Source organism: Microcaecilia unicolor, chromosome 6 (assembly GCF_901765095.1).
Source record: "Microcaecilia unicolor chromosome 6, aMicUni1.1, whole genome shotgun sequence".
Classification (NCBI taxonomy): Eukaryota; Metazoa; Chordata; class Amphibia; order Gymnophiona; family Siphonopidae; genus Microcaecilia; species Microcaecilia unicolor.
Window position 1 is genome coordinate 240,944,192 of NC_044036.1, and position 26,867 is coordinate 240,971,058.

At 50.5% G+C, this 26,867-nt stretch overlaps 1 protein-coding gene across 1 annotated transcript in view; it reads left to right on the plus strand.

Moving 5' to 3' along the window:
- The window catches only part of RABL6 (RAB, member RAS oncogene family like 6), a 412,427-nt gene that overhangs the window by 95,292 nt on the left and 290,268 nt on the right, over window positions 1-26,867 (plus strand). The window contains exons 4-7 of the mRNA XM_030206942.1: window positions 2,390-2,442; window positions 2,771-2,862; window positions 3,884-4,024; window positions 4,515-4,620. Of these exons, the coding sequence (XP_030062802.1) occupies window positions 2,390-2,442; window positions 2,771-2,862; window positions 3,884-4,024; window positions 4,515-4,620 (392 nt within the window). The remainder of the gene's footprint in view (window positions 1-2,389; window positions 2,443-2,770; window positions 2,863-3,883; window positions 4,025-4,514; window positions 4,621-26,867) is intronic.

Sequence of the window (26,867 nt, forward strand, 5' to 3'; positions counted from 1 at the left end):
GGATGGAGGGGAGGGGAGGGCAGGGGGAGGGGAGGGTTTCTGGGTGGATGGAGGGGAGGGCAGGGGAGAGAAGGGTTGCTGGACATGGGTGGGTGGATGGAGAGCAGGGTTGCTGGACATGGATGGAGGGGGAGGGAGGAGTGAGGAAGCAGATGAGATGAGGGAAAAGGAAGAGAGTAGAAGCTGGATCCACTGGACAGTCAAGTCTGCGGAGGACCCAGCTTTTACTTACAGATGTAGGACAAGAAATGAAGAAAGGGGGAAAGTAAAGAAATAAATGGAAAGGAAGCCCTGGAAACGGAGTGAAGAGGACAGATAGCAGCAGAATCGGATACTGGGCCAGCATGATCAGAAAAACAAAGTCACCAGACAACAAAGGTAGAAAAGATCATTTTATTTTCATTATAGTGTTTGGAATATGTCCACTTTGAGAATCAGGTGCTCAACATTAAAAGTTTATATTTATTTACTTATTTATGGCATTTTATCCCACATTAAACATGAATTAGGGTGTTTTGTGGCTCTACATGAGAATTGTGATATTATGACCCTTGTTTCGTATTGTTGACGGTCTGCATTTACTGTATGGGTGATATTTTGGTGTATTAGGTTCTGCCCAGTGTAATATTTATGGTACAGTAAGATTCTGAGTGTGGTTTTGCACAAAGTTTTGCATAGTGTTTTGCAGTTGAGCGATTGTGGTTAGTATATGCTTTGACCAACCACTTTATTCTTTGACACATGATACATATCTAATATCTAAATTTAATAAAAGGTATTAATAGTGACTTTTATTTTTATTTATTTTTTCTGTGTGTTATCAGACAATTATGGATTTAAGCTCCACCCCTGGCCCCACCCCTAACCCCACCCCCTTTAGCCTCCCCAAACATTTGGGCCACCGACCGCCTATGATGGTGGTGATGAGTTGCTGCCAAATATTATGGATTGTTGCCTGTCTGATAGGATCTGAACCAAGCAAGTACTGTTGCATTGATACCTGTTTCTGTCAGTCGTGCTAGCATGATATCATGATCCACGGTGTCAAAAGCTGCTGAGAAATCAAGCAATATTAACATCGAGGCGAATCCCTTGTCTCTGTTTCTGTGAAGATCATCTAGTAGGGATACAAGGATCGTTTCTGTACCATAACCAAGTCTGAATCCAGATTGACATGGATCTAGCCAGTTTCTCTTTTCTGGATTTCTGTGGTAATTATAGTCCTGCTTGTCCTTGGAAAAAGTGAAGTTACTCACCTGTAGCAGGTGTTCTCTGAGGACAGCAGGACACACATTACCACATCCCTCCCACCTTCCCTAGGAGTTGAATTTTGTGATTTTTATCCAACTGCGGGCCCTGCACGAGTCAGGCAGGCGAGAAGACATCAGTGTAAGTGTGGTTAGACCTGCCAAAGCTTCTAGAAGATATGGAATGCTGGATAGTGTCCATACTGGGGCTCTGTAGATAATGTCATCCCATCTGGGGAATGTCCTGTTGTTCTTGGGGGATACCTGCTACAGGTGAGTAACTTTGCTTTTTTGCTTGTTGCACATATAAATTTCAGAGGTTTCCAGTGAAAATATGAAAAACAGGTAAAATTTTAGTATGCGGTTAAAGACTCCATGATTTCGGTTTTCCTTGAGGAAAAGAGCTACAGTGACTTTCCATGCTATTCTTAAAGATACCTTGCAGCATTTGCCCTTCTCCAAGGGCATGCTGCTGCTAATATAAAAACTCCAAGATGGATTCAAATCTTTATTTGTAGACTAGCACCTCACAAGTAACCAACTGTTGCAGGAGTTGATGGTTCATTCAGATTTTTGTAATGAGTGCAGGTATATAGCATGTTCCCAAACAGTGAGAAAATGGGATAGTTATTAGTGCAGTACAGGAAACTAAAATGACCTGTAAAAAGCCACACTGTCAATGGCTTGGTTGGGTTAAAATGATGGTACAGAGAAAGGAAGTGACTTGCCCAGTGTGACCAAAGGTCCATCAAGCCCAGCATCCTGTTTCCAGCAGTGGCCAATCCAGGTCACAAATACCTGGCAATATCCCAAAAAAGTACAAAGTATACTGCTTATCCCAGAAATAGTGGATTTTCCCCGTCCATTTAATAATGGTCTATGGACCAGTGGAAGAGCTAGCTAGACCCTGAGTTTGAGTTCTAGCTCTGAAATTGCTCAGCTGAGATCTCACCCTTTCTCTTGCTATTAATGCCCAAGTTAAGCAGGGTACTGTTCCTTGCAGTCAGTGTTAACTTATGCTTAGTGCTGAAATGCAAAAACTAGCCTCACTGTGAACCCCAAGAGGCGCAAGAAAGAACAAAATGCTAGGGGATTCTGTGTTCATTAAGATGATCTCCTTGTGTTTCCTAAATTTATTTAAGGTAAATGCAAAAAACGAGGGGATGGTTTGAAACTCGAAAATGAACCTCAGGAGGTAAGCTTGATTTTAAGAAAACATACTGTGTTTTTTACTTAAATGCTCTCTCTCTCAGTTTTAATATACTGGAACCCTTTTAACAAAATTGAAAAGTTTGCCTGTTTTAACACATTTCGCATCTCATCCTATTATGTAGTAGTACTCATGTATGGCTTTTCTTATGCCTTAGTGTTCGCCCTCATCCACCTCTGTACACCTGCTTTTGAGCTGTCTGTCCCGCATCCTGTTGTCCAGTAGTAATGGTTTTAAGGATTCCTTGAAGCCAGAGTGATATTCCTGACTGTTTTGTTAAATAATTTGGGACTGATATATCTTCCATTGTCAGGCGGAATCTGAGATGGCTCTGGATGCCGAGTTCTTGGATGTCTACAAAAACTGCAATGGAGTAGTGATGATGTTTGATATCACTAAGCAGTGGTAAGAGAGGATCCTGCATTACTATATCTGGTATAAGTCTGCTTGTCTCATATTTGTTTCATTTTTTCCCCACTTAATAAGACATATAGTTACACTGGAATTTGGTTACCAGTATCAAACAATGGCAGGTGTTTTAAGGCAATCCTAATAGGAAATAACCAAGTTAAAGTTTTGCAAATCCCCAGAAAGAACATATGCAATCTCCATCCACTTCCCCCTTTTAAAATGAATTTGAGTAATTTCTCTGCACTATGACAACAGTAATGTACATACTTGGTAAAGGAAGAGCACAAATCATTATTACAGAGTACTTTTCATAGGTAAGTTCAAAATATGCTCTCATTGCAGGCAGTCTGTAGTATTCAGATGCAGAATCATCTCCTCATTTGGACCTTTCAAACTGCAATTAAACAAATCAGTTGTTTTGATGTCCACCTTTTCTTGGGCATGGCGAATTGTCGTCTTCTGCCTGGATGTCAGTGACAATCAGCTTGTCAAAGATGGATTTAAAACTTCTATGTGTCTTTTTTTTGTACTCTTTGACAACCTGTCATACAGTTGAACGTAGCGGCAAGGAAGGCAAGAAGATGTATAACCCCAGTTTTACTTTGTAATCACAGACTGGCCAAACATACTAAAATTTTTTCCAACATAGACAAAATGAGAAAATCCCTTTAATATGTCTGGCACATTGTGGGATATCTTATATGATGGTCTGCTATAAATAGAAGAAATCAGTTGCACATGCTGACTGGATTAATTGACAGCTATTAGAAAGTTGACATATTTTTAACCACATACTCCAATACAATGAATATTTCCACAGGCAAGGTTTTGTTTAAAAGATGTGTCTACACACAAAAGTATCTTAATTTATGTTCTATAGTAAAAATTGGAACCTGTATAGAAAAGCAGAAAATGTAGTTAATATACAAACTGAGGAATTAAAAATAAGGAGTTAGTTTTCAAATCAAACTGCTACATTCACTACTATGCTTTCTCCCTTTTGTGTGTGGCCTAGGACGTTTAATTACATATTGAGAGAGCTCCCAAAAGTGCCAACCCACGTACCGGTGTGTGTTCTAGGGAATCACAGAGACATGGGGGAGCACCGTGTCATCCTGCCTGATGATGTACGAGAGTGCATTCAGAACCTGAACAGGTGAGCCACAGATGAAACAGGGCTTTCTTCTTGTGTTTAAAATGAGAGCCCTCCTTTCAGGTCCATAGCAAATACAGATCTTTACTTCATGCATATGGATATTGTACAGCAGTGGCGCTCTGTTCCCAAGGTAAGGAGGGCTAGCTAGGCTGGATTGAAAATTAGATGAGAGTCAGTAAACACTGGCTTGGGAATTGAACTAGTTTGTGTAGTCAGATTTATATTTTAATTTGTTTAGCTTGATATACCACATTTTGGCCTAGGCACTTCAGTGGTTTACAGAATGTTGCATCCAAAGCAGTTACATACATTAATAATTTACAAAGTGAAAACATTATCATTAACACATCAAATACATAAAAAAGTTACAAGCCAGCTCAACTAAATACTTGAGTACAAAGATGTAGCCCATCGCCCAGAAATCACTGGCTGCCTAAAAGTAGAATATGTGTTTATTTTCTTTACTGTTTTCTTTTGCTGTTTTGCCCAGGCGTCCAGGTTCTTCTTATATACGTTATGCTGAATCTTCTATGAGGAACAGCTTTGGCTTAAAGTACTTGCACAAATTCTTCAATATCCCATTCTTGCAGCTTCAGGTAAGGGTTCTTGGTTTTATTTCATTGGGAAAAAAAAGATCTGTTACCCATTTTGCACTGAATTTCTTTTGTATTTCTTTGCTATAGCTTAGTGGTTCTGAACCTTTTGTTCATTTGGGGCACACCTGACAGACGATACTTCTATATGTGACACACTGCATACATTACCCTCATGGACATTTGGTCTGACATTTTTAATGAGTTAAATATAAACATACTCTGCATCTACAAAACCCTTATATCCCCCACCCAACATCTCACATCATCTGATTAATAACATCAATCTGTCCACTACCAGGATTGTTAAATACAAAATCTGAAATAAAAATTCCTAACTCAACATATATGTAGCAAACCTACTGTATAACAGTAGCACTAATTACTATGATTCAAACAACTTGAACCCTACCTACGAATAGACAATATTACTTGAGCCTTATAACACCAGTACACCTACTACTGGTAGAACAGAACATACAAACAGAATACCACACCACGGTCACAGGCAAAACACAGACAAACCCATACCAAATACAGAACTGCTGTAATAATGTTAAGCTAAGGGGTATATTAAATCAAAACAAAACAGGGATCACAAATTAGAAATAGAAGACTACTAGACAGTCTGAACTGGGAATCTGTTTGTCATACTAGGCTTCTACCACAACACTGGAGAAATAAAAACAGAAATGCATTTTTTTTTTACTGAACAGAATACAAAGACATCCGTGATGCATGCGTCCCAAAGCTAATGTATTCCACGTAAATTCAGAATAAAGCACTTTTTTCTACCTTTGCAGTCTGGTCATTTTAGTTTTCCAAGCATGTTGGTCCCAGTTTCTCTTTTTTGACTTTCCAGTGTGCGCTATCCATTTGTCCTGTTGTCTTCCATTCTGTCACTTCTGCAATTCCCTGTCCCCTCTCCCTTTCCTTGCATCCCTATAGTCCAGCATCTTCCTGTGCCTTCTGTTGTCCCTTCCTTCTCTATGGTCCAGTGATGCCCTTTCCCCTCACCCTTCCTCTCTATCCCTATGGTCTAGCAGCTCTGTCCACTCTCCACCATTGTCCAGCAGCTCTGTGCCCCTCCCCCATCACCCCTATGTTCTGCAACTTCCTATCCCTTATTCCTTATATTCAGCAACTCCATGTCCCCCTCTCTCGCCACCATTCTTACAGCCTAGCAGCTTTGTGTCCCCTCTCTTCCCACCAGTCTAGCAACTTTCCACTCTGTCTTATGGTCCTTCAGCTTTGTGTCCCCTCTCCATCCCCCTTATGATCCAGCAACTCGTCTTCCTTTATGATCCAGCAACTGTGTCCCTATCCCCCCCACTACCCCTACAGTTCAACAACTCCCTGTCCCCTATCCCTTATGATTCAGCAGCTCTGTAGCCCCTCTTCTCCCATGGTCCAACATCTCCCTTCTCCCTTTCCCTTATTATCCAGCAGTTCTGTGTCCCATCTCTTCCCCCATTCCTATAGTCCAGCATCTCTGTGTCCCATCTCTTCCCCCATGCCTATAGTCCAGTAGCTCTATGACCCCTCTCTCTCCCCACCATGCCTATAGTCCATCAGCTCTGCATCCCCCCATGCCTATAGTCCATCAGCTCTGCGTCCCCTCTACCCCACCCCTTACTCCTGTAGTCCATCAGCTCAGTGTTCCTTCTCTTCCCCCACCCCTATGGTCAAGCAGCTCTGTGTTCCCTCTCTTCCCCCACCCCTATGGTCCAGCAGCTCTATGTTCCCTCTCTTCCCCCACCCCTATGGTCCAGCAGCTCTGTGTTCCCTCTCTTCCCCCACCCCTGTAGTCCAGCAACTCTCCTCTCCCCTCATATGGTCCAGCAGCCCCATGCCCCCCCCCCCCCCCCGAAATACAGCCTTGGTCCTCAGGGCAGAGGTTGGGAGGAGAGAGCACAGGAAACAGCCCAGCAGAAGAGACGCAGCTACACTGACACCGTGCTCTTTGCCAGAGTGTGCAGGCAGCAAACTGTTCTTTCAAGCTTTCACTTCAATGAAAAGCCAATAAGTGCAGTTTGCTGCCTGCACAGTGTCAGCAGGGAAGGAGCACTGTGTCAGGGATAGTGTAGCCAGGCTGTTTCCTGCTGCCTGTGTCTCCCTCCCAACTGTTGATGGTTCCCACTGGCCTTGAATGATTACATATGCTTACCTGGATAATTTGAACCACTTCAAAACATTCTGGTATTGATTTGGCTACAGATGTAGGAACAAAAGAATTAAGAAACAGGATTTAAAATTAGCTTACTGTGCTAGAAAGAAAAAAACAATCATCAGATTAAAGACTATTGCAAAATCAAATTAATTTCAACAATTAATGCTTGAGAGCGTGAAGGAACCATAAGAAGTAAATAATACAAGAAAAAGAATGGCTTATTTAAAATTGTCATAAATCTAAACAGTTACTAATGTGACTTTATTGTTCAGAAGAAGTATGGGTTAATAAATTGAAGGGTAATCAAATAAGATCAGAAGTGTTGAGTGAGAATGCATGGGGTGAATGAATGGGCATAAAAGTTAATCATGAAAGGGGATAATAGGTAAACTAAACTAAGCCAGGTGAATACTGAATGATCTATTGCAATGGATTATAATGTTGTTTATTTATTGGGATTTATTAACTGCCTTTATGAAGAGATTCACCCAAGGCAGTGTACAGTAGGTAGAGTTTAAAATAAAACTAATAATTTTGTTGACCGCATAACAATAGTAAAATAACCAAGAATAAACCTAAATACAATAAATGAGGTAAACTTGAAAACAGTAAATTGAAACCTAATTATAGAACTACTGTGAAACAGTATCAAACATATACACATTTAACAGTACTGGAATTCAAATACCAGAGGTATAATACAATGTTTACATAATATTAATGATAAACCTAATAAGCATGCATTAGAACATTCAACTAACAGATATGATGCTAAAGATTTTCTACAATATGGCTTACCATATAGCTGAGGGACCAAGAGCAGATATTTGATGGGAACAAGATGCGTGGTACAGTGTCAGTTCGGTTAATTTGATGGTTAAACTCAAGGCAAGTTCATTGTATAGTTAAGCAAGAGATAGGGAACTGATCTATATTTCTGTGTGTGTATCAAGCTAGTCTCGGAACAAAATGAATGTATAGTCATTCACCCTATGTATTAAAGGCTTGAGAGAAGAGCCAGGCCTTCACCTTCTTCCTGAAGTAGAGGTAGTCTCGAGTTACACGTAGCCCCTCTGGGAGTAAATTCCAGAGCGTGGAGGCTACTCCTGAGAAGGCTTGCTGGCGGGTATCACATCGTTCAATTTCCTTTGACGAAGGTACAGATAATGATGATCCTTGAGAGGACCTTAGAGGTCTTAAAGGTGTGAAAAGGGCTAACTTATTCTTTAAGTTCTCTGGCCCGTTTTGTCAGAGAGCCTTGAAAATCAAACATAAGAGTTTTAAATTTATCCCTGGTAGCCAGTGTAGCTTTTGCAGGAAAGGTGTGATGTGGTCACGCCACTTGCAGCCTTCTATCAGTCGTTCTGCATTATTCTTAATTAGTTGGAGGTGATACAAACTCTTTTTGGTTTGGACAGTGTACAGGGCATTACAGTAGTCTAGTCATGATGGTATCATGGCATGAACCACTGTGGTCAGACTCATCTTTTCAATATATGTAGAGAGATTTTGTAGCTGCCGTAGGTGATAAAGACAATTTTTTAAAGTTGTTTGAATTTGCAGGATGAGAGTGAGTAATGAGTCTAGTAGTATCCCAGGATTCCTGATCTGTGATTTTAGGGGGAGTTCATACTTCCCAAAAGGTATTTTGACGTTGGGTATTTGTCCACGTGGGTTTGGTACCCAAAGAACCTCTGTTTTATTTGAGTTCAGGCAAAGTTTGTTGTTGTTGGTCTATTCCTGAGTTGCATTTAGGCGGACAGTCAGTTTACTCAGAGCTGTAGGTAGATCTGGTTCAGTGGGTTTGAGTAGTTGCACATCATCAGCATAGATGTAGAATTTTGTGGCCATTGACCAAAGCACCTATCTGACAGGTTTTGAACCAAGTAAATACTGTGGCACTGTTACCTGTTTCTGCCAGTCTTGTAAGCATGATATGAGCCATGGTGTCAAAGACTGCCGAGAAATTGAGCAACATTAGTATTGAGGCAGATCCATCAAGAAGGGACATAAGAACTGTCTCTGTTCCGTACCCAGGTCTGAAGCCAGATTGACATGGATCTAGCCAATTACTTTGTTAGCCAGTCGTTGAGTTGACTGCAAACTGTCTGTTCTATAAGTTTTGTCAGGAAAGGACTGTTAGAGACTAATCAGTAGCTTTCGACCTTGTCCTAGTCCTGTGAGCTCTTTTTCAGTAGGGGCACACCACAGCTCTTTTTAGTGTTGTTGGCAGCTGCCCTTCCATAAGAGAGGCAGTAACAATTTTAGTGGCCCCTTCAGTGAGGCCTGTGCTTGCTCGTTTTACAATTTTTGCTGGGCAGGGAGCAAGAGCTTCCTCTGTGACCTGGTTGAATGAGTCCACCATAAGAAAGAGACTGGGCAAAAATGGGAATCATGGGAGAGTAGCAAGACGGAAACTACTGCTATCCGAGAGTAACATTAGTACTCATCTCACATTTGCTAAAACACACCTGAATGATCCCCAGACCTTTTGGGTTCTGTGGACAGATGACTGAAAAGTGAAATTCTTTGGGCAACATAGGTCCCATTATGTCTGGAGTAAAGCAAATGGAGCATTCCATAGTAAGGGTATCATAGTAACAGAATGGTGTTGGTAGTATAGTGGTGTGGGGTGATGCTTTCCTGTCTCAGAACCTGGAAAACTTATCATTATTGAAGGTACATGAAATCTGCATTGTAACAGAAAATTCTTAAGAAGACTGGTCATCATTCCGCAAGCTGAAACATAATTGGGTTATGCAGCAAGACAATGATCCAACACACAAATCAAGTTTGTATCTGAATGGTTGAGGAGAAATAAAATTGAAGTTTTGGATTGCCCTAGGCAAAGTCCTGACTTGAACCTTATAGAAAAGCTGTGACAGGACCTGAAACAAGCAGTTAGTGCACGAAAACTGACTTTTTCACATTATTGTACATATGAGATTATCAGTTTCCATAAAAACACGAAGTGAGAAAGCTAAGCATGCAAAATGCACAAGAAGTTGAGCACAGTCAAGGGGATGGGAACATATATTGTAGTGTTGCATTAATTTATGCTTAGCTGTGATACTGCTTTCAGAAGTTCTGAAGTTGCAGGTGTCATCTAGCTAAGCAGCTTGAGTTCCCAACTATGTCTCATGTTTTTACAGTCTTGATTAAGTGCACTTTAGGGAACTGCATGCGGCACAAACCTGAGCATACAAAGGCAATGTAGGTTAGGTTACAGCTGTTACTTGGCACTCCTTCCCCAGGTGTCATTTTCCTTTTGAAAAATACATGGGGAAATGTGTAAGGCAAGAACAAATTTTTAAACAGTGTTCCCAGCCTTGCTTTGTGGCATGAGATGTTCAGCCATTCCGTTTTCAATAATTCTTGTCCTGGTGAGTCCTGGGCATTTACCCCCTCATCCTATAATTTCTTTGCAAACTTACGTTCCTTGGGTTCACATTTGCATGCATAGATTATAGAATAGACTCATAGCAGTTATGTGCATAAGTTAATTGCTTAACTGGTCTCAAATTGGCATAAACAACCAATAATTGGCAGTAATTTGCAGTTACATTCTATAGTGCATAAATGTGAGAGGGGCAGGAGCATGCCAAGCACTTAAACAGTAAAGTTTTTGAATACTTTGTTATATGCGTAACTGCCACATTTAGGCACGTTTACACCTGCCATAGAGCTAGTGTAAATGCTGGTGCTTAATTTACACACATAATTACAAACTTAACGCTAGTATTCTATAATGGCAATTATGCGTGTAATCACTTTTCTCCGAGGACAAGCAGGCTGCTTGTTCTCACTGATGGGGTGACGTCCACGGCAGCCCCTCCAATCGGAAACTTCACTAGCAAAGGCCTTTGCTAGTCCTTGCGCGCCCATGCGCACCGCGCATGCGCGGCCGTCTTCCCGCCTGAACCAGCTCGTGTTCGTCAGTCTTCTTTTGTCCGCGCTCGGTACGGTCGTGTTTCGCCGTTCGTGCCCCGGAAAGTTGACCTCGCGCGTCGTTTTCGACTCGTTTCTTCTAAAAAAGTTTAAAAGTGTTCGGGAAGAGCCTTTTTGGTTTTTTTTCCTTCCCGTATTTCGAGCTTTTCGCCCCGGTAAGCTTTCTTTCGTCGTCGGGGTAGGCCTCAGTTAGGCCTCGGTCGAAATTTTCTTCTCCCTATTTTTGTGGTGCCAATTTTCGTCATTTCGAGTTTTGATCTCGCCGGTGTGATTTTTCCGCCCATGACATCGAAGCCTTCCAGCGGCTTCAAGAAGTGCACCCAGTGCGCCCGGGTAATCTCGCTCACTGACAGGCACGCGTCGTGACTTCAGTGTCTGGGGGCTGGGCACCGCCCTCAGGCCTGCAGTCTGTGTTCCCTTTTACAAAAGCGGACTCAGGTAGCGAGGTTGGCCCAGTGGAACATTTTGTTCTCGGGCTCTTCGTCGGCATCGGCACCGGGGGTATCGAGTGCATCGACGTCTTCAGCGTCCAGACCTTCATCCTCGGCTGCCAGTGCATCGAGGCATCGGCCCTCTGCATCGGCGCTGAGACATCGGACGACTGTATCGACGTCGGTGGTACCGGGACCTCGTCTGCTGATGTCGTCGGACGGTGGTGCTTCGTCTGGAGTGCAGGTGAGGGCTGTCCATTCCCCTGCTGGTGGCGGTGAGCCTTCGGGTGGGTCTCCCCCTACCCTGAGGGCTCCTGCGGTACAGCCCCCCCGAGACCGACCCTCTTCGGTCTCGGCCCCGAGGAAGAGACGGCTGGATTCTACGTCCTCCTCGTCGGTGCCGGGAAGCTCCGGTGACATGCTTCGTAAGAAGTCGAAGAAGCATCGACACCGGTCCCCTTCCCGCGTCGGCACCGAGAGCTCTGGGTCGCCGAGGGAGTCGGCACCCAGCAGGCATCGGCACCGAGAGGACCGCTCACCCTCTGTCCAAGAGGTGTCGATGCGCTCCACTCTGGACAGCCCGGAACAGCCTCCACGCCCGGAACAGACTCTGACATCGACGCCTGCATCGACCTCCATGCCTTTTTCTGCAGCCGCTCTGAACGAGAAATCCTGGGAGAGCTGTTGCGCCCTACCCCTCCGGTACCGGCGGTGCTTGCGCCACCGGTACCGTCGAGCGTGGCGCTGGCTGGTCCATCGCCCGGGGTGAGGTCTCCGGCGTCGGTACAGCGTGCGGTGCCAACCGCGGTCGCCTCCCAGGAAGGCTCCCCGACTACGTCGGCGGAGGGAGCTTCGCCGGTGCGGGCGAGGGAGTCTACCTCTCGACGCTCCCACCGTGGCCGTGGTTCCACGGAGTCGGGCCGGGCACGGTTGCAGACACAGGTTCGTGAACTAGTGTCTGACACCGAGGGTGAGGCCTCGTGGGAAAAAGAGGAAGACATCAGATATTTCTCTGACGAGGAGTCTGAGGGTCTTCCTTCTGATCCCACTCCCTCTCCTGAAAGGCAGCTTTCTCCTCCCGAGAGTCTGTCTTTCGCTTCCTTTGTCCGGGAGATGTCTACGGCCATCCCCTTCCCGGTGGTTGTGGAGGACGAGCCCAGGGCTGAAATGTTTGAGCTCCTGGACTATCCTTCTCCACCTAAGGAAGCGTCCACTGTACCCATGCATCATGTCCTCAAAAAGACATTGCTGGCGAATTGGACCAAACCATTAACTAATCCCCACATTCCCAAGAAGATCGAGTCCCAGTACCGGATCCATGGGAACCCAGAGCTGATGCGCACTCAGTTGCCTCACGACTCTGGAGTTGTGGATTTGGCCCTAAAGAAGGCCAAGAGTTCTAGGGAGCATGCTTCGGCGCCCCCGGGCAAGGACTCTAGAACCTTAGACTCCTTTGGGAGGAAGGCCTACCATTTTTCTATGCTCGTGGCCAAAATTCAGTCTTACCAGCTCTACACGAGCATACACATGCGGAACAATGTGCGGCAGTTGGCGGGCTTGGTGGATGCGCTCCCCCCTGAGCAAGCCAAGCCTTTTCAGGAGGTGGTCAGGCAGCTGAAGGCGTGCAGGAAATTCCTGGCCAGAGGGGTGTATGACACCTTTGATGTTGCGTCCAGGGCCGCTGCTCAAGGTGTGGTGATGCGCAGACTCTCATGGCTGCGTGCCTCCGACCTGGAGAATAGAATCCAGCAGCGGATTGCGGACTCGCCTTGCCGTGCGGATAATATTTTTGGAGAGAAAGTCGAACAGGTGGTAGAGCAGCTCCACCAGCGGGACACCGCATTCGACAAGTTCTCCCGCCGGCAGCCTTCAGCCTCTACCTCTACAGGTAGAAGATTTTTTGGGGGAAGGAAGACTGTTCCCTACTCTTCTGGTAAGCGTAGGTACAATCCTCCTTCTCGACAGCCTGTGGCCCAGGCTAAGCCCCAGCGCGCTCGCTATCGTCAGCAGCGTGCGCCTCAGCAAGGCCCCTCGGCTCCCCAGCAAAAGCAAGGGACGAGCTTTTGACTGGCTCCAGCAGAGCATAGCCGACATCCAAGTGTCAGTGCCGGGCGACCTGCCAGTAGGAGGGAGGTTGAAAGCTTTTCCCCAAAGGTGGCCTCTCATAACTTCCGACCAGTGGGTTCTTCAAATAGTCCGGCAAGGATACGCCCTCAATTTGGCCTCAAAACCTCCAAATTGTCAACCGGGAGCTCAGTCTTACAGCTTCCAGCACAAGCAGGTACTTGCAGAGGAACTCTCCGCCCTTCTCAGCGCCAATGCGGTCGACCCCGTGCCATTCGGGCAGGAAGGGCTGGGATTCTATTCCAGGTACTTCCTTGTGGAAAAGAAAACAGGGGGGATGCGTCCCATCCTAGACCTAAGGGCCCTGAACAAATATCTGGTCAAAGAAAAGTTCAGGATGCTTTCCCTGGGCACCCTTCTTCCCATGATTCAGGAAAACGATTGGCTATGCTCTCTGGACTTGAAGGATGCCTACACACATATCCCGATACTGCCAGCTCACAGACAGTATCTGCGATTTCAGCTGGGCACACGTCACTTCCAGTACTGTGTGCTACCCTTTGGGCTCGCCTCTGCGCCCAGGGTGTTCACAAAGTGCTTGGCTGTAGTAGCAGCAGCACTTCGCAGACTGGGGGTGCACGTGTTCCCATATCTCGACGATTGGCTGGTGAAGAACACATCCGAGGCAGGAGCCCTGCAGTCCATGCAGATGACTATTCGCCTCCTGGAGCTACTGGGGTTTGTGATAAATTACCCAAAGTCCCATCCTCTCCCAGTGCAGAAACTCGAATTCATAGGAGCTCTGCTGGATTCTCGGACGGCTCGCGCCTACCTCCCAGAGGCGAGAGCCAACAACTTGTTGTCCCTCGTCTCGCGGGTGCGAGCGTCACAGCAGATCACAGCTCGGCAGATGTTGAGATTGCTGGGCCACATGGCCTCCACAGTTCATGTGACTCCTATGGCCCGCCTTCACATGAGATCTGCTCAATGGACCCTAGCTTCCCAGTGGTTTCAGGCTGCTGGGGATCTAGAAGACGTGATCCACCTGTCCACGAGTTTTCTCAAATCCCTGTATTGGTGGACGATTTGGTCCAATTTGACTCTGGGACGTCCTTTCCAAATTCCTCAGCCACAAAAAGTGCTGACCACGGATGCGTCTCTCCTGGGATGGGGAGCTCATGTCGATGGGCTTCACACCCAAGGAAGCTGGTCCCTCCAGGAACGCGATCTGCAGATCAATCTTCTGGAGTTACGAGCGATCTGGAACGCTCTGAAGGCTTTCAGAGATCGGCTGTCCCACCAAATTATCCAAATTCAGACAGACAACCAGGTTGCCATGTACTATGTCAACAAGCAGGGGGGCACCGGATCTCGCCCCCTGTGTCAGGAAGCCGTCAGCATGTGGCTCTGGGCTCGCCGTCACGGCATGGTGCTCCAAGCCACATATCTGGCAGGCGTAAACAACAGTCTGGCCGACAGGTTGAGCAGGATTATGCAACCTCACGAGTGGTCGCTCAGTTCCCGTGTAGTGCGACAGATCTTCCAGGTGTGGGGCACCCCCTTGGTAGATCTCTTCGCATCTCGAGCCAACCACAAAGTCCCTCAGTTCTGTTCCAGGCTTCAGGCCCACGGCAGACTGGCATCGGATGCCTTCCTCCTGGACTGGGGGGAGGGTCTGCTGTATGCTTATCCTCCCATACCTCTGGTGGGGAAGACTTTGTTGAAACTCAAGCAAGACCGAGGCACCATGATTCTGATTGCTCCTTTTTGGCCGCGTCAGATCTGGTTCCCTCTTCTTCTGGAGTTGTCCTCCGAAGAACCGTGGAGATTGGAGTGTTTTCCGACTCTCATTACACAGGACGAAGGGGCACTTCTGCATCCCAACCTCCGGTCCCTGGCTCTCACGGCCTGGATGTTGAGAGCGTAGACTTTGCCTCTTTGGGTCTGTCAGAGGGTATCTCCCGCATCTTGCTTGCTTCCAGGAAAGATTCCACTAAGAGGAGTTACTTCTTTCTATGGAGGAGGTTTGCCGTCTGGTGTGACAGCAAGGCCCTAGATCCTCGCTCTTGTCCTACACAGACCCTGCTTGAATACCTTCTGCACCTGTCTGAGTCTGGTCTCAAGACCAACTCTGTAAGGGTTCACCTTAGTGCAATCAGTGCATACCATTACCGTGTGGAAGGTAAGCCGATCTCAGGACAGCCTTTAGTTGTTCGCTTCATGAGAGGTTTGCTTTTGTCAAAGCCCCCTGTCAAGCCTCCTACAGTGTCATGGGATCTCAATGTCGTTCTCACCCAGCTGATGAAACCTCCTTTTGAGCCACTGAATTCCTGCCATCTGAAGTACTTGACCTGGAAGGTCATTTTCTTGGTGGCAGTTACTTCAGCTCGTAGAGTCAGTGAGCTTCAGGTCCTGGTAGCCCAGGCTCCTTACACCAAATTTCATCATAACAGAGTAGTCCTCCGCACTCACCCTAAGTTCTTGCCAAAGGTTGTGTCGGAGTTCCATCTGAACCAGTCAATTGTCTTGCCAACATTTTTTCCCCGTCCTCATTCCTGCCCTGCTGAACGTCAGCTGCACACATTGGACTGCAAGAGAGCATTGGCCTTCTATCTGGAGCGGACACAGCCCAACAGACAGTCCGCCCAATTGTTTGTTTCTTTTGATCCCAACAGGAGGGGAGTGGCTGTGGGGAAGCGCACCATATCCAATTGGCTAGCAGATTGCATTTCCTTCACTTACGCCCAGGCTGGGCTGGCTCTTGAGGGTCATGTCACGGCTCATAATGTTAGAGCCATGGCAGCGTCGGTAGCCCACTTGAAGTCAGCCACTATTGAAGAGATTTGCAAAGCTGCGACGTGGTCATCTGTCCACACATTCACATCTCATTACTGCCTGCAGCAGGATACCCGACGCGACAGTCGGTTCGGGCAGTCAGTGCTTCAGAATCTTTTCGGGGTTTAGAATCCAACTCCACCCCCCTAGGCCCATGTTTGTTCTGTTCCAGGCTGCACTCTCAGTTAGTTGGTAAATTTTTTAGGTCAATCTCAGTTATGTCCTCGCCGTTGCGAGGCCCAATTGACCATGGTTGTTGTTTTGAGTGAGCCTGGGGGCTAGGGATACCCCATCAGTGAGAACAAGCAGCCTGCTTGTCCTCGGAGAAAGCGAATGCTACATACCTGTAGAAGGTATTCTCCGAGGACAGCAGGCTGATTGTTCTCACAAACCCGCCTGCCTCCCCTTTGGAGTTGTGTCTTCCCTTGCTTTGTTTTGCTACATATGGGACTGACGAACACGAGCCGGTTCGGGCGGGAAGACGGCCGCGCATGCACGGTGCGCATGGGCGCGCGAGGACTAGCAAAGGCCTTTGCTAGTGAAGTTTCCGATTGGAGGGGCTGCCGTGGACGTCACCCCATCAGTGAGAACAATCAGCCTGCTGTCCTCGGAGAATACCTTCTACAGGTATGTAGCATTCGCTTTCTCCGAGGACAAGCAGGCTGCTTGGTCTCAGACTGGGTTGACGTCCACGGCAGCCCCTCGAAACCGGAAGGAAAAATCTCGCGGGAAGTCCCGCACGCGGGGTACGCCCACCGTGCATGCGCGGCCGTCTTTCCACCCGTGCGCTCCCGCTCAGTTTTTTCGATTTCCGCGCTGGAGAGAGACACGCCTTCATCCCTCTCCATGTCAGCCCTAGAAATCCGTTTTGCGGCCTAGTCCGCGATTTCTTTTGATTTCTTTCATTTTATGCGCGCCCCCTTTCTTTGAAACAACTTTTCCTTTTCGTTGAGTTTTCTCCTTTTGTTTTGCCTCGTCGCGACGAGTTCTTTATTTTGTGGTGTTACTTTTTCTCCGAGGACAAGCAGGCTGCTTGTTCTCACGACTGGGGTTGACGTCCACGGCAGCCCCCACCAACCGGAACAAAACTTCGCGGGCGGTCCCGCACGCAGGGCACGCCCACCGCGCATGCGCGGCCGTCTTCCCGCCTGTGCGCGACCGTTCCCGCTCAGTCTTTTCTTTTCCGCGCTGGAGAGAGCCGCGTTTGTCTCTCTCTCTGTGAGCCCCGGAAACCGGATCGCGCTTTCGCCGCAAATTTTCTCTTTTTCGTTGTTCTCCGTTTTTCTATTTTAGTTTCTTAAAAAAAAAAAAACCCAAAAACGCTGAACTTTGTTTTCCCTCGTCTCTTAGCGGGGGCGTCGCGTTGCGGCCTAGTGGCCGCGCGGCCGATTTATTTTCGAGGTGTGAATTTTACCGCCACCATCGACGACTTTGACTTCGCCGACGCGATTTTTCCGTCGATGTCCTCGAAGGTCCCGAGTGGATTTAAAAAGTGTGGTCGGTGCGGCCGGCATATCTCGCAGACCGACACTCTTGGTGCCTCCAGTGCTTCGGGGCACGATACCAAGACGTGTACCTTGTGTCTCGGTCTCCGGAAACGGACACAGGTAGCGAGGCAAGTTCTTCGGGACCGTCTTTTTGGAACTTGCGCCGGCCCCTCGACGTCGACTTCGACGGCATCGGTATGGACGGCCGGTTCTTTGGTACCGGTATCGATGTCCGCGAAATCGGCACCGATGGCATCGACCCCAGGAGCACAGGTCCCGTCGGCCCGCCGGACCTCCGGAGACGGCAGGGGTGAGAGGCCGCATGGGCAATCGGCCCCGGTCACTCCCTCTACCCAGGGCCCTCGGGACCGAACCCTGTCGGACCCGATCCCTCGAGGCCGAGGGGGATCTACTTCCTCCTCGTTGGTTCCACCGAGCGCTGATGACGGGCACCGCAAAAAGGCGAAGAAGCACCGTCATCAGTCGTCCACGACGCATCCGGCTCCCGGCGCCAGGGATGAGTCGACGCCGAGGAAGCGGCAGCGTCGAGAGGAGAAGTCCCCCTCTGTAGTAGAGGTACCGCCACGGCAGGGTGCCAGCACTTCGGTGCAGTCTCCTGGACCCGAACAGCTTCCGGCACCGACACCTCTACCGGCCCCCTCGCCTTTCCCGACAGCGGGCCTGGACGAGTGCCTCCGAGCCATCCTTCCGGGGATCCTGGAAGGGCTGATGCGCCAGACTGTGCCGGCGCCGGGGGTGCTTGCGCCCTCGGCGCCGGCGTGCTGTAGCCCGGTGCCGAGGCCTTCGACGCCGCTTGCGGCGCCGGTCTCGACTGCCACGCAGGTGGAGTCCCCGTCGATGGAGGGAGCTTCATCCCCGCCGGCGCGGGAGTCCACCGCTCGACGACGCTACCGAGGTCTCCGTGCCTCGACGTCGAGCCGGGCCCAGTTGAGGACTGAGCTGCAGGAGCTCATGTCCGACACCGAGGAAGAGGCCTCGTGGGGGGAGGAGGAGGACCCCAGATATTTCTCCTCAGAGGAGTCTGTGGGCCTTCCCTCCGACCCCACTCCTTCACCAGAGAGAAAGCTCTCGCCACCTGAGAGCCTCTCCTTTGCCTCCTTCGTCAGGGACATGTCTATTTGCATTCCCTTTCCTGTGGTCTCTGTGGATGAGCCGAGGGCTGAGATGCTCGAGGTCCTCGACTATCCATCACCACCTAGAGAGTCCTCCACGGTGCCGTTGCATAATGTCCTCAGAGAGACACTGCTTCGGAACTGGTTGAGACCATTATCTAATCCCACCATCCCCAAGAAAGCAGAGTCCCAATACAGAATCCACTCGGACCCAGAGTTAATGTGGCCCCAACTGTCTCATGACTCGGCGGTCGTGGACTCTGCTCTCAAGAGAGCACGGAGTTCGAGGGATACCGCTTCGGCGCCCCCGGGGCGGGAGTCTCGCACTCTGGACTCCTTTGAGAGGAAGGCCTACCAATCTTCCATGCTCGTGACCCGCATCCAGTCTTACCAGCTCTACACGAGCATCCACATGCGGAATAATGTGAAGCAACTGGCGGACCTGGTTGACAAGCTCCCGCCGGAGCAGTCCAGGCCTTTTCAGGAGGTGGTCAGGCAGCTGAAGGCGTGCAGAAAGTTCCTGTCCAGGGGTATATATGACACCTGTGACGTGGCATCTCGTGTTGCGGCCTAAGGTATAGTGATGCGCAGGCTCTCATGGCTGCGTGCCTCTGACCTAGACAGCCGCACCCAGCAGAGACTGGCCGACGTCCCTTGCCGGTGGGGATAATATTTTTGGTGAGAAAGTCGAGCAGCTGGTGGACCAACTGCATCAGCGGGAAACCGCCCTCGACAAGCTCTCCCACCGGGCGCCTTCAGCATCCACCTCAGCAGGTGGACGTTTTTCCCGGGCCAGGCAGGCTGCGCCCTACGCCTATAACAGGCGTAGGTACACCCAGCCGGCCCGAAGGCCTCGTTAGGCACAGGGACAGTCCCAGCGCGCTCGTTCCCGTCAACAGCGTGCGCCTAAGCAGCCCCCTGCGCCTCCACAGCAAAAGCCGGGGACGGGCTTTTGACTGGATCCATGGGAACATAGCCGCCATCAAAGTGTCCGTACCGGACGATCTGCCGGTCGGGGGGAGGTTAAAATTTTTTCACCAAAGGTGGCCTCTCATAACCTCCGACCAGTGGGTTTTCCAAATAGTGTGGTGCGGATACGCCCTGAATTTGGCCTCCCTTCCACCAAATTGTCCTCCGGGAGCTCAATCCTTCAGCTCCCATCACAAGCAGGTACTTGCAGAGGAACTCTCCGCCCTTTTCAGCGCCAATGCGGTCGAGCCCGTACCACCCGGGCAGGAAGGGCAGGGATTCTGTTCCAGGTACTTCCTTGTGGAAAAGAAAACAGGGGGGATGCGCCCCATCCTAGACCTGAGAGGCCTGAACAAATTCCTGGTCAAAGAAAAGTTCAGGATGCTTTCCTTGGGCACCCTTCTGCCAATGATTCAGAAAAGGATTGGCTATGTTCCCTGGATTTAAAGGACACATACACTCACATCCCGATACTGCCAGCTCACAGACAGTATCTCAGATTCTGCCTGGGCACACGGCACTTTCAGTATTGTGTGCTGCCATTTGGGGTCGCCTCTGCCCCACGGGTGTTTACGAAGTGCCTCGTGGTGGTAGCGGCGTATCTACGCAAGCTGGAAGTGCACGTGTTCCCATATCTCGACGATTGGCTGGTCAAGAACACCTCAGAGGCAGGAGCTCTCCGGTCCATGCAGTGCACTATTCGCCTCCTGGAGCTGCTGGGGTTTGTGATAAATTACCCAAAGTCCCATCTCCAGCCTGCCCAATCTCTGGAATTCATAGGAGCTCTGCTGAATACTCAGACGGCTCAGGCCTTCCTTCCAGAAGTGAGGGCCAACAACCTCCTGTCCCTGGCTTCCCAGACCAGAGCATCTCAGCAGATCACAGCTCGGCAGATGTTGAGACTTCTGGGTCATATGGCCTCTACAGTTCATGTGACTCCCATGGCTCGTCTTCACATTAGATCTGCTCAATGGACCCTAGCTTCCCAGTGGTATCAAGCCACCGGGAATCTAGAAGATGTCATCCGCCTCTCCACCAGCTGCCGCAATTCACTGCACTGGTGGACCATTCGGACCAATTTGACCTTGGGACGCCCATTCCAAATTCCACAGCCCACGAAAGTGCTAACGACGGATGCGTCTCTCCTGGGCTGGGGGGCTCATGTCGATGGGCTTCACACCCAAGGAGTGTGGTCCCTCTAGGAAAAAGATCTTCAGATCAACCTCCTGGAGCTCCGAGCGGTCTGGAACGCACTGAAGGCTTTCAGAGATCAGCTGTCCTGTCAAATTATCCAAATTCGGACAGACAATCAGGTTGCAATATATTACATCAACAAGCAGGGGGGCACCGGATCTCGCCCCCTGTGTCAGGAAGCCATCGGGATGTGGCGTTGGGCCTGCCAGTTCGGCATGCTTCTCCAAGCCACATACCTGGCAGGTGTAAACAACAGTCTGGCCGACAGACTGAGCAGAGTCATGCAACCGCACGAGTGGTCGCTTCATTCCAGAGAGGTACGCAAGATCTTCCGAGAGTGGGGCACCCCCTCGGTGGACCTTTTCGCCTCTCAGACCAACCACAAGCTGCCTCTGTTCTGTTCCAGACTACAGGCACACGGCAGACTAGCGTCGGATGCCTTTCTCCTCCATTGGGGGTCCGGCCTCCTGTATGCTTATCCTCCCATACCTTTGGTGGGGAAGACCTTACTGAAGCTCAAGGAAGACCACGGCACCATGATTCTGATAGCGCCTTTTTGGCCCCGTCAGATCTGGTTCCCTCTACTTCTGGAGTTGTCCTCCGAAGAACAGTGGAGATTGGAGTGTTTTCCGGCCCTCATTTCGCAGAACGACGGAGCGTTTCTGCACCCCAACCTTCAGTCTCTGGCTCTCACGGTCTGGATGTTGAGGGCGTAGACTTCGCTTCGTTGGGTCTGTCTGAGGGTGTCTCCCGTGTCTTGCTTGCCTCTAGGAAGGATTCCACTAAGAAGAGTTACTTTTTCAAGTGGAGGAGGTTTGCCGTTTGTTGTGAGAGCAAGGCCCTAGAACCTCGTTCTTGTCCTGCACAGAACCTGCTTGAATACCTTCTGCACTTATCAGAGTCTGGCCTCAAGACCAACTCAGTAAGGAATCACCTTAGTGCGATTAGTGCTTACCATTATCGTGTAGAGGGTAAAGCCATCTCTGGAGAGCCTTTAGTCGTTCGATTCATGAGAGGCTTGCTTTTGTCAAAGCCCCCTGTCAAGCCTCCTGCAGTGTCATGGGATCTCAACGTCCTCACCCAGCTGATGATACATCCTTTTGAGCCACTGAATTCGTGCCATCTGAAGTACTTGACCTGGAAGGTCATTTTCCTGGAGGCAGTTACTTCAGCTCGTAGGGTCAGTGAGTTTCAAGCCCTGGTAGCTCATGCTCCATATACAAAATTTCATCATAACAGAGTAGTGCTCCACACTCACCCTAAGTTCCTGCCGAAGGTGGTGTCGGAGTTCCATCTTAACCAGTCAATTGTCTTGCCAACATTCTTTCCCAGACCGCATACCCGCCCTGCTGAACATCAGTTGCACACATTGGACTGCAAGAGAGCATTGGCCTTCTATTTGGAGCGGACACAGCCCCATAGACAGTCCGCCCAATTGTTTGTTTCTTTCGACCCTAACAGGATAGGGGTCGCTGTCGGAAAACGCACCATCTCAAATTGGCTAGCAGATTGCATTTCCTTCACTTACGCCCAGGCTGGGCTGACTCTTGAGGGTCATGTCACGGCTCATAGTGTCAGAGCCATGGCAGCGTCGGTGGCTCACTTGAAGTCATCCACTATTGAAGAGATTTGCAAGGCTGCGACGTGGTCATCTGTCCACACATTCACATCACATTACTGCCTCCAGCAGGATACCCGACGTGACAGTTGGTTCGGGCAGTTGGTGCTGCAGAATCTGTTTGGGGTTTAAATCCAACTCTACCCTCCTGGACCCGGGCTTATTCTGTTCAGGCTGCACTGTCAGTTAGTTGTTCTTCGTAGGTCAATTTCTGTTATACCCTCGCCGTTGCGAGGTTCAATTGACCTGGGTTCTTGTTTTGAGTGAGCCTGAGAGCTAGGGATACCCCAGTCGTGAGAACAAGCAGCCTGCTTGTCCTCGGAGAAAGCGAATGATACATACCTGTAGCAGGTGTTCTCCGAGGACAGCAGGCTGATTGTTCTCACCTACCCTCCCTCCTCCCCTTTGGAGTTGCGTTTTTGGTCATTTACTTGTCATTCAACTGAGCGGGAACGGTCGCGCATGGGCGGGAAGACGGCCGCGCATGCGCGGTGGGCGAGCCCTGCGTGCGGGACTGCCCGCGAAGTTTTGTTCCGGTTGGTGGTGGCTGCCGTGGACGTCAACCCCAGTCGTGAGAACAATCAGCATGCTGTCCTCGGAGAACACCTGCTACAGGTATGTATCATTCGCTTTACTGCCACCATCGACGGTTTTGACCTCGTCAACGCGATTTTTCCGTCGATGTCCTCGAAGGTCCCGAGCGGATTCAAGAAGTGTGGTCAGTGCAGTCGGCAGATCTCGCAGACCGATCCTCACGCTTGGTGTCTCCAGTGCCTCGGTCTGGAGCATAATTCCAAGGCATGCACCTTGTTTCTCGGCTTGAAAAAGTGAACGCAGGTGGCGAGGCAAGTTCTTTGGGACCGTCTTTTTGGAACTTGCGCCGGCCCGTCGACGGCCGGGTCTTCGGTACCGATGTCGATGTCTTCGGCGCCGACTATGGCACTGACCCCAGGAGTACAGGTTCCCTTGGCCCGACAACCTGCCAGCGACGGTGGCGGTGAGCCGACCGAGTGGGCAGTTCGCCCCGGCCGCTCCCGCTGCTCAGGGCCACGGGACCGAACCCTGTCGGATCCAACCCCAAGAGGGCGTGGAGACTCCACCTCCTTCTCGTCCATGCCGCAGAGCACCGATGATGGGCATCGAAAGAAAGCCGCGAAGAAGCACCGTCATCGGTCGCCCACGGCGCATGGGACTGGCAGCTCCGAGATGTCGAGAGACTCGATCCCTAAGAAGCACCAGCACCGGGAGGAGCGCTCCCCCTCTATTGAAGAGGTGTCGATGCGCAGGTCTTCGGGTACCCCGGTACCGTCTCCTGGACCCAGGCAGCTTCGAGCACCGACGCCCGCACTGGCCCCCCAGTCTCTTCCGACAGCGGACCTAGACGAGTGCCTCTGAGCAATCCTCCCAAGTATCCTGGAGGGGCTGATGCGCAAGTCCTTGCCGGCACCGGGGGTGCTTGCGCCCGCGGTGCTGTTGATGGAAGTGCTGGCTCTGGCCCTGTGATGCGGTCTTCGACACTGGTACCGCTTGCGGCACCGATCTCGATCGCCACTCAGGTGGAATTCCCGTCGACGTCGAAGGAGGGAGCTTCGTCCCCGCCGGCGCGGGAGTCCACCTCTCGGTACCATCGTCGAGGACGTGGTTCCTCGGGGTCGAGACGGGCCTGGTTGTCCGACACCGAGGAGGAGGCCTCGTAGGGGGGAGGAGGAAGACCCCAGATATTTCTCCTCCGAGGAGTCTGTGGGTCTTCCCTCTGACCCCACGCCTTCACCGGAGAGGAAACTCTCGCCTCCAGAGAGCCTCTCCTTCGCCTCTTTTGTCCGGGACATGTCTATTAGCATTCCCTTCCCTGTGGTCACCGTGGATGAGCTGAGGGCGGAGATGCTCGAAGTCCTCGACTATCCATCACCACCTAGAGAGTCTTCCACGGTACCGTTGCACAATGTCCTCAAGGAGACACTGCTTCGGAACTGGTTGAAGCCCTTATCTAATCCCACCATCCCTAAGAAAGCGGAGTCCCAATACAGAGTCCACGCGGACCCGGAGTTGATGCGGCCTCAGCTGCCACATGACTCAGCGGTCGTGGACTCTGCTCTCAAACGGTCAAGGAGTTCGAGGGATACCGCCTCGGCGCCCCCGGGGCGGGAGTCTCGCACTCTGGACTCGTTTGGGAGGAAGGCCTACCAATCTTCAATGCTCGTGACCCGCATCCAGTCCTACACGAGCATACACATGCGGAATAATGTGAAGCAACTGGCGGACCTGGTCGACAAGCTCCCCCCGGAGCAGTCCAGGCCTTTTCAGGAGGTGGTCAGGCAGCTGAAGGCGTGGAGAAAATTCCTGTCCAGGGGTATTTATGACACCTGTGATGTGGCATCCAGAGCCGCGACCCAGGGTATAGTGATGCGCAGACTCTCATGGCTGCGTGCCTCTGACCTGGACAACCGCACCCAGCAACGGCTGGTGGATGTCCCTTGCCGGGGGGATAACATTTTTGGCGAGCAGGTCGAGCAGTTGGTGGAGCAAGTACACCAGCGGGAAACCGCTCTTGACAAGCTCTTTCACCGGGCGCCTTCAGCATCCACCTCCACAGGTTGGACGTTTTTCCCGGGCCAGGCAGGCTGCACCTTACGCTTACAGCAAGCGTAGGTACAACCAGCCGGCCCGAAGGCCTCCCCAGGCACAGGGACAGTCCCAGCGCGCTCGTTCCCGTCAACAGCGTTTGCCTAAGCAGCCCCCTGTGGCTCCGCAGCAAAAGCAGGGGACGGGCTTTTGACTGGATCCATGGGAACATAGCCGCCATCAAAGTATCCGTGCCGGACGGCCTACCGGTCGGGGGGAGGTTGACAGTTTTTCACCAAAGGTGGCCTCTCATAACCTCCGACCAGTGGGTTCTCCAAATAGTGCGGTGCAGATACACTCTGAATTTGGTCTCCACCCCACCAAATTGTCCACCGGGAGCTCAATCCTTCAGCTCCCACCACAAGCAGGTACTTGCAGAGGAACTCTCCGCCCTTCTCAGCGCCAATGCGGTCGAGCCCGTGCCACCCGGGCAGGAGGGGCAGGGATTCTATTCCAGGTACTTCCTTGTGGAAAAGAAGACAGGGGGGATACGCCCCATCCTAGACCTGAGAGGCCTGAACAAATATCTGGTATGAGAGAAGTTCAGGATGCTTTCCTTAGGCACCCTTCTCCCCATGATTCAGAAAGACGATTTGCTATGTTACCTGGATTTAAAGGATGCTTATACTCACATCCCGATACTGCCAGCTCACAGACAGTATCTGCGATTCCGTCTAGGGACACGTCACTTCCAGTATTGTGTGCTGCCCTTTGGGCTCGCCTCTGCACCACGTGTTTTCACAAAGTGTTTCATGGTGGTTGCGGCGTTCCTGCGCAATCTGGGGGTGCACGTGTTGCCGTATCTCGACAATTGGCTGGTGAAGAGCACCTCAGAGGTGGGAGCTCTTCGGTCCATGCAGTGCACTATTCAACTACTGGAGCAGCTGGGGTTTGTAATAAATTACCCAAAGACCCATCTCCAGCCAGTCCGATCTCTGGAATTCATAGGAGCTCTGCTGAATTCACAGACGGCTCAGGCCTATCTTCCCGAGGCGAGGGCTCAGAACCTTCTGTCTCTCGCCTCCCAGGCAAAGAGCGTCCCAGCAGATCACAGCTCGACAGATGTTGAGACTCCTGGGCCATATGGCCTCTACAGTCCATGTGACTCCCATGGCTCGTCTTCACATGAGATCAGCCCAATGGACCCTAGCTTCCTAGTGGTGCCAGGCCACCGGGAATCTAGAAGATGCTATCCGCCTGCCCATCAGTTGTCGCAATTTGCTGCGCTGGTGGACGATTCAGACCAATTTGACCCTGGGATGCCCGTTCTAAATTCCTCAGCCGCAAAAAGTGCTGACAACGGATGCATCTCTCCTGGTGTGGGGAGCTCATGTCGATGGGCTCCACACCCAAGGGATGTGGTCCCTCCAGGAAGCAGGTCTTCAGATCAATCTCCTGGAGCTCCGAGCGGTCTGGAACGCGCTGGAGGCCTTCAGGGATCGGCTGTCCTCCCAAATTATCCAAAGTCGGACAGACAGGTTGCAATGTATTACATCAACAAGCAGGGGGCACCGGATCTCGCCCTCTGTGTCAGGAGGCCGTCAGGATGTGGCGATGGGCAGGCCAGCACGGCATGCTTCTCCAAACCATGTACCTGGCATGCGTAAACAACAGTCTGGCCGACAGGCTGAGCAGACTCATGCAGCCGCACGAGTGGTCGCTCCATTCCAGGGTGGTACGCAAGATCTTCCGAGAGTGGGGCACTCCCTCGGTGGACCTTTTCGCCTCCCAGACCAATCACAAGCTGCCTCAGTTCTGTTCCAGACTTCAGGCACACGG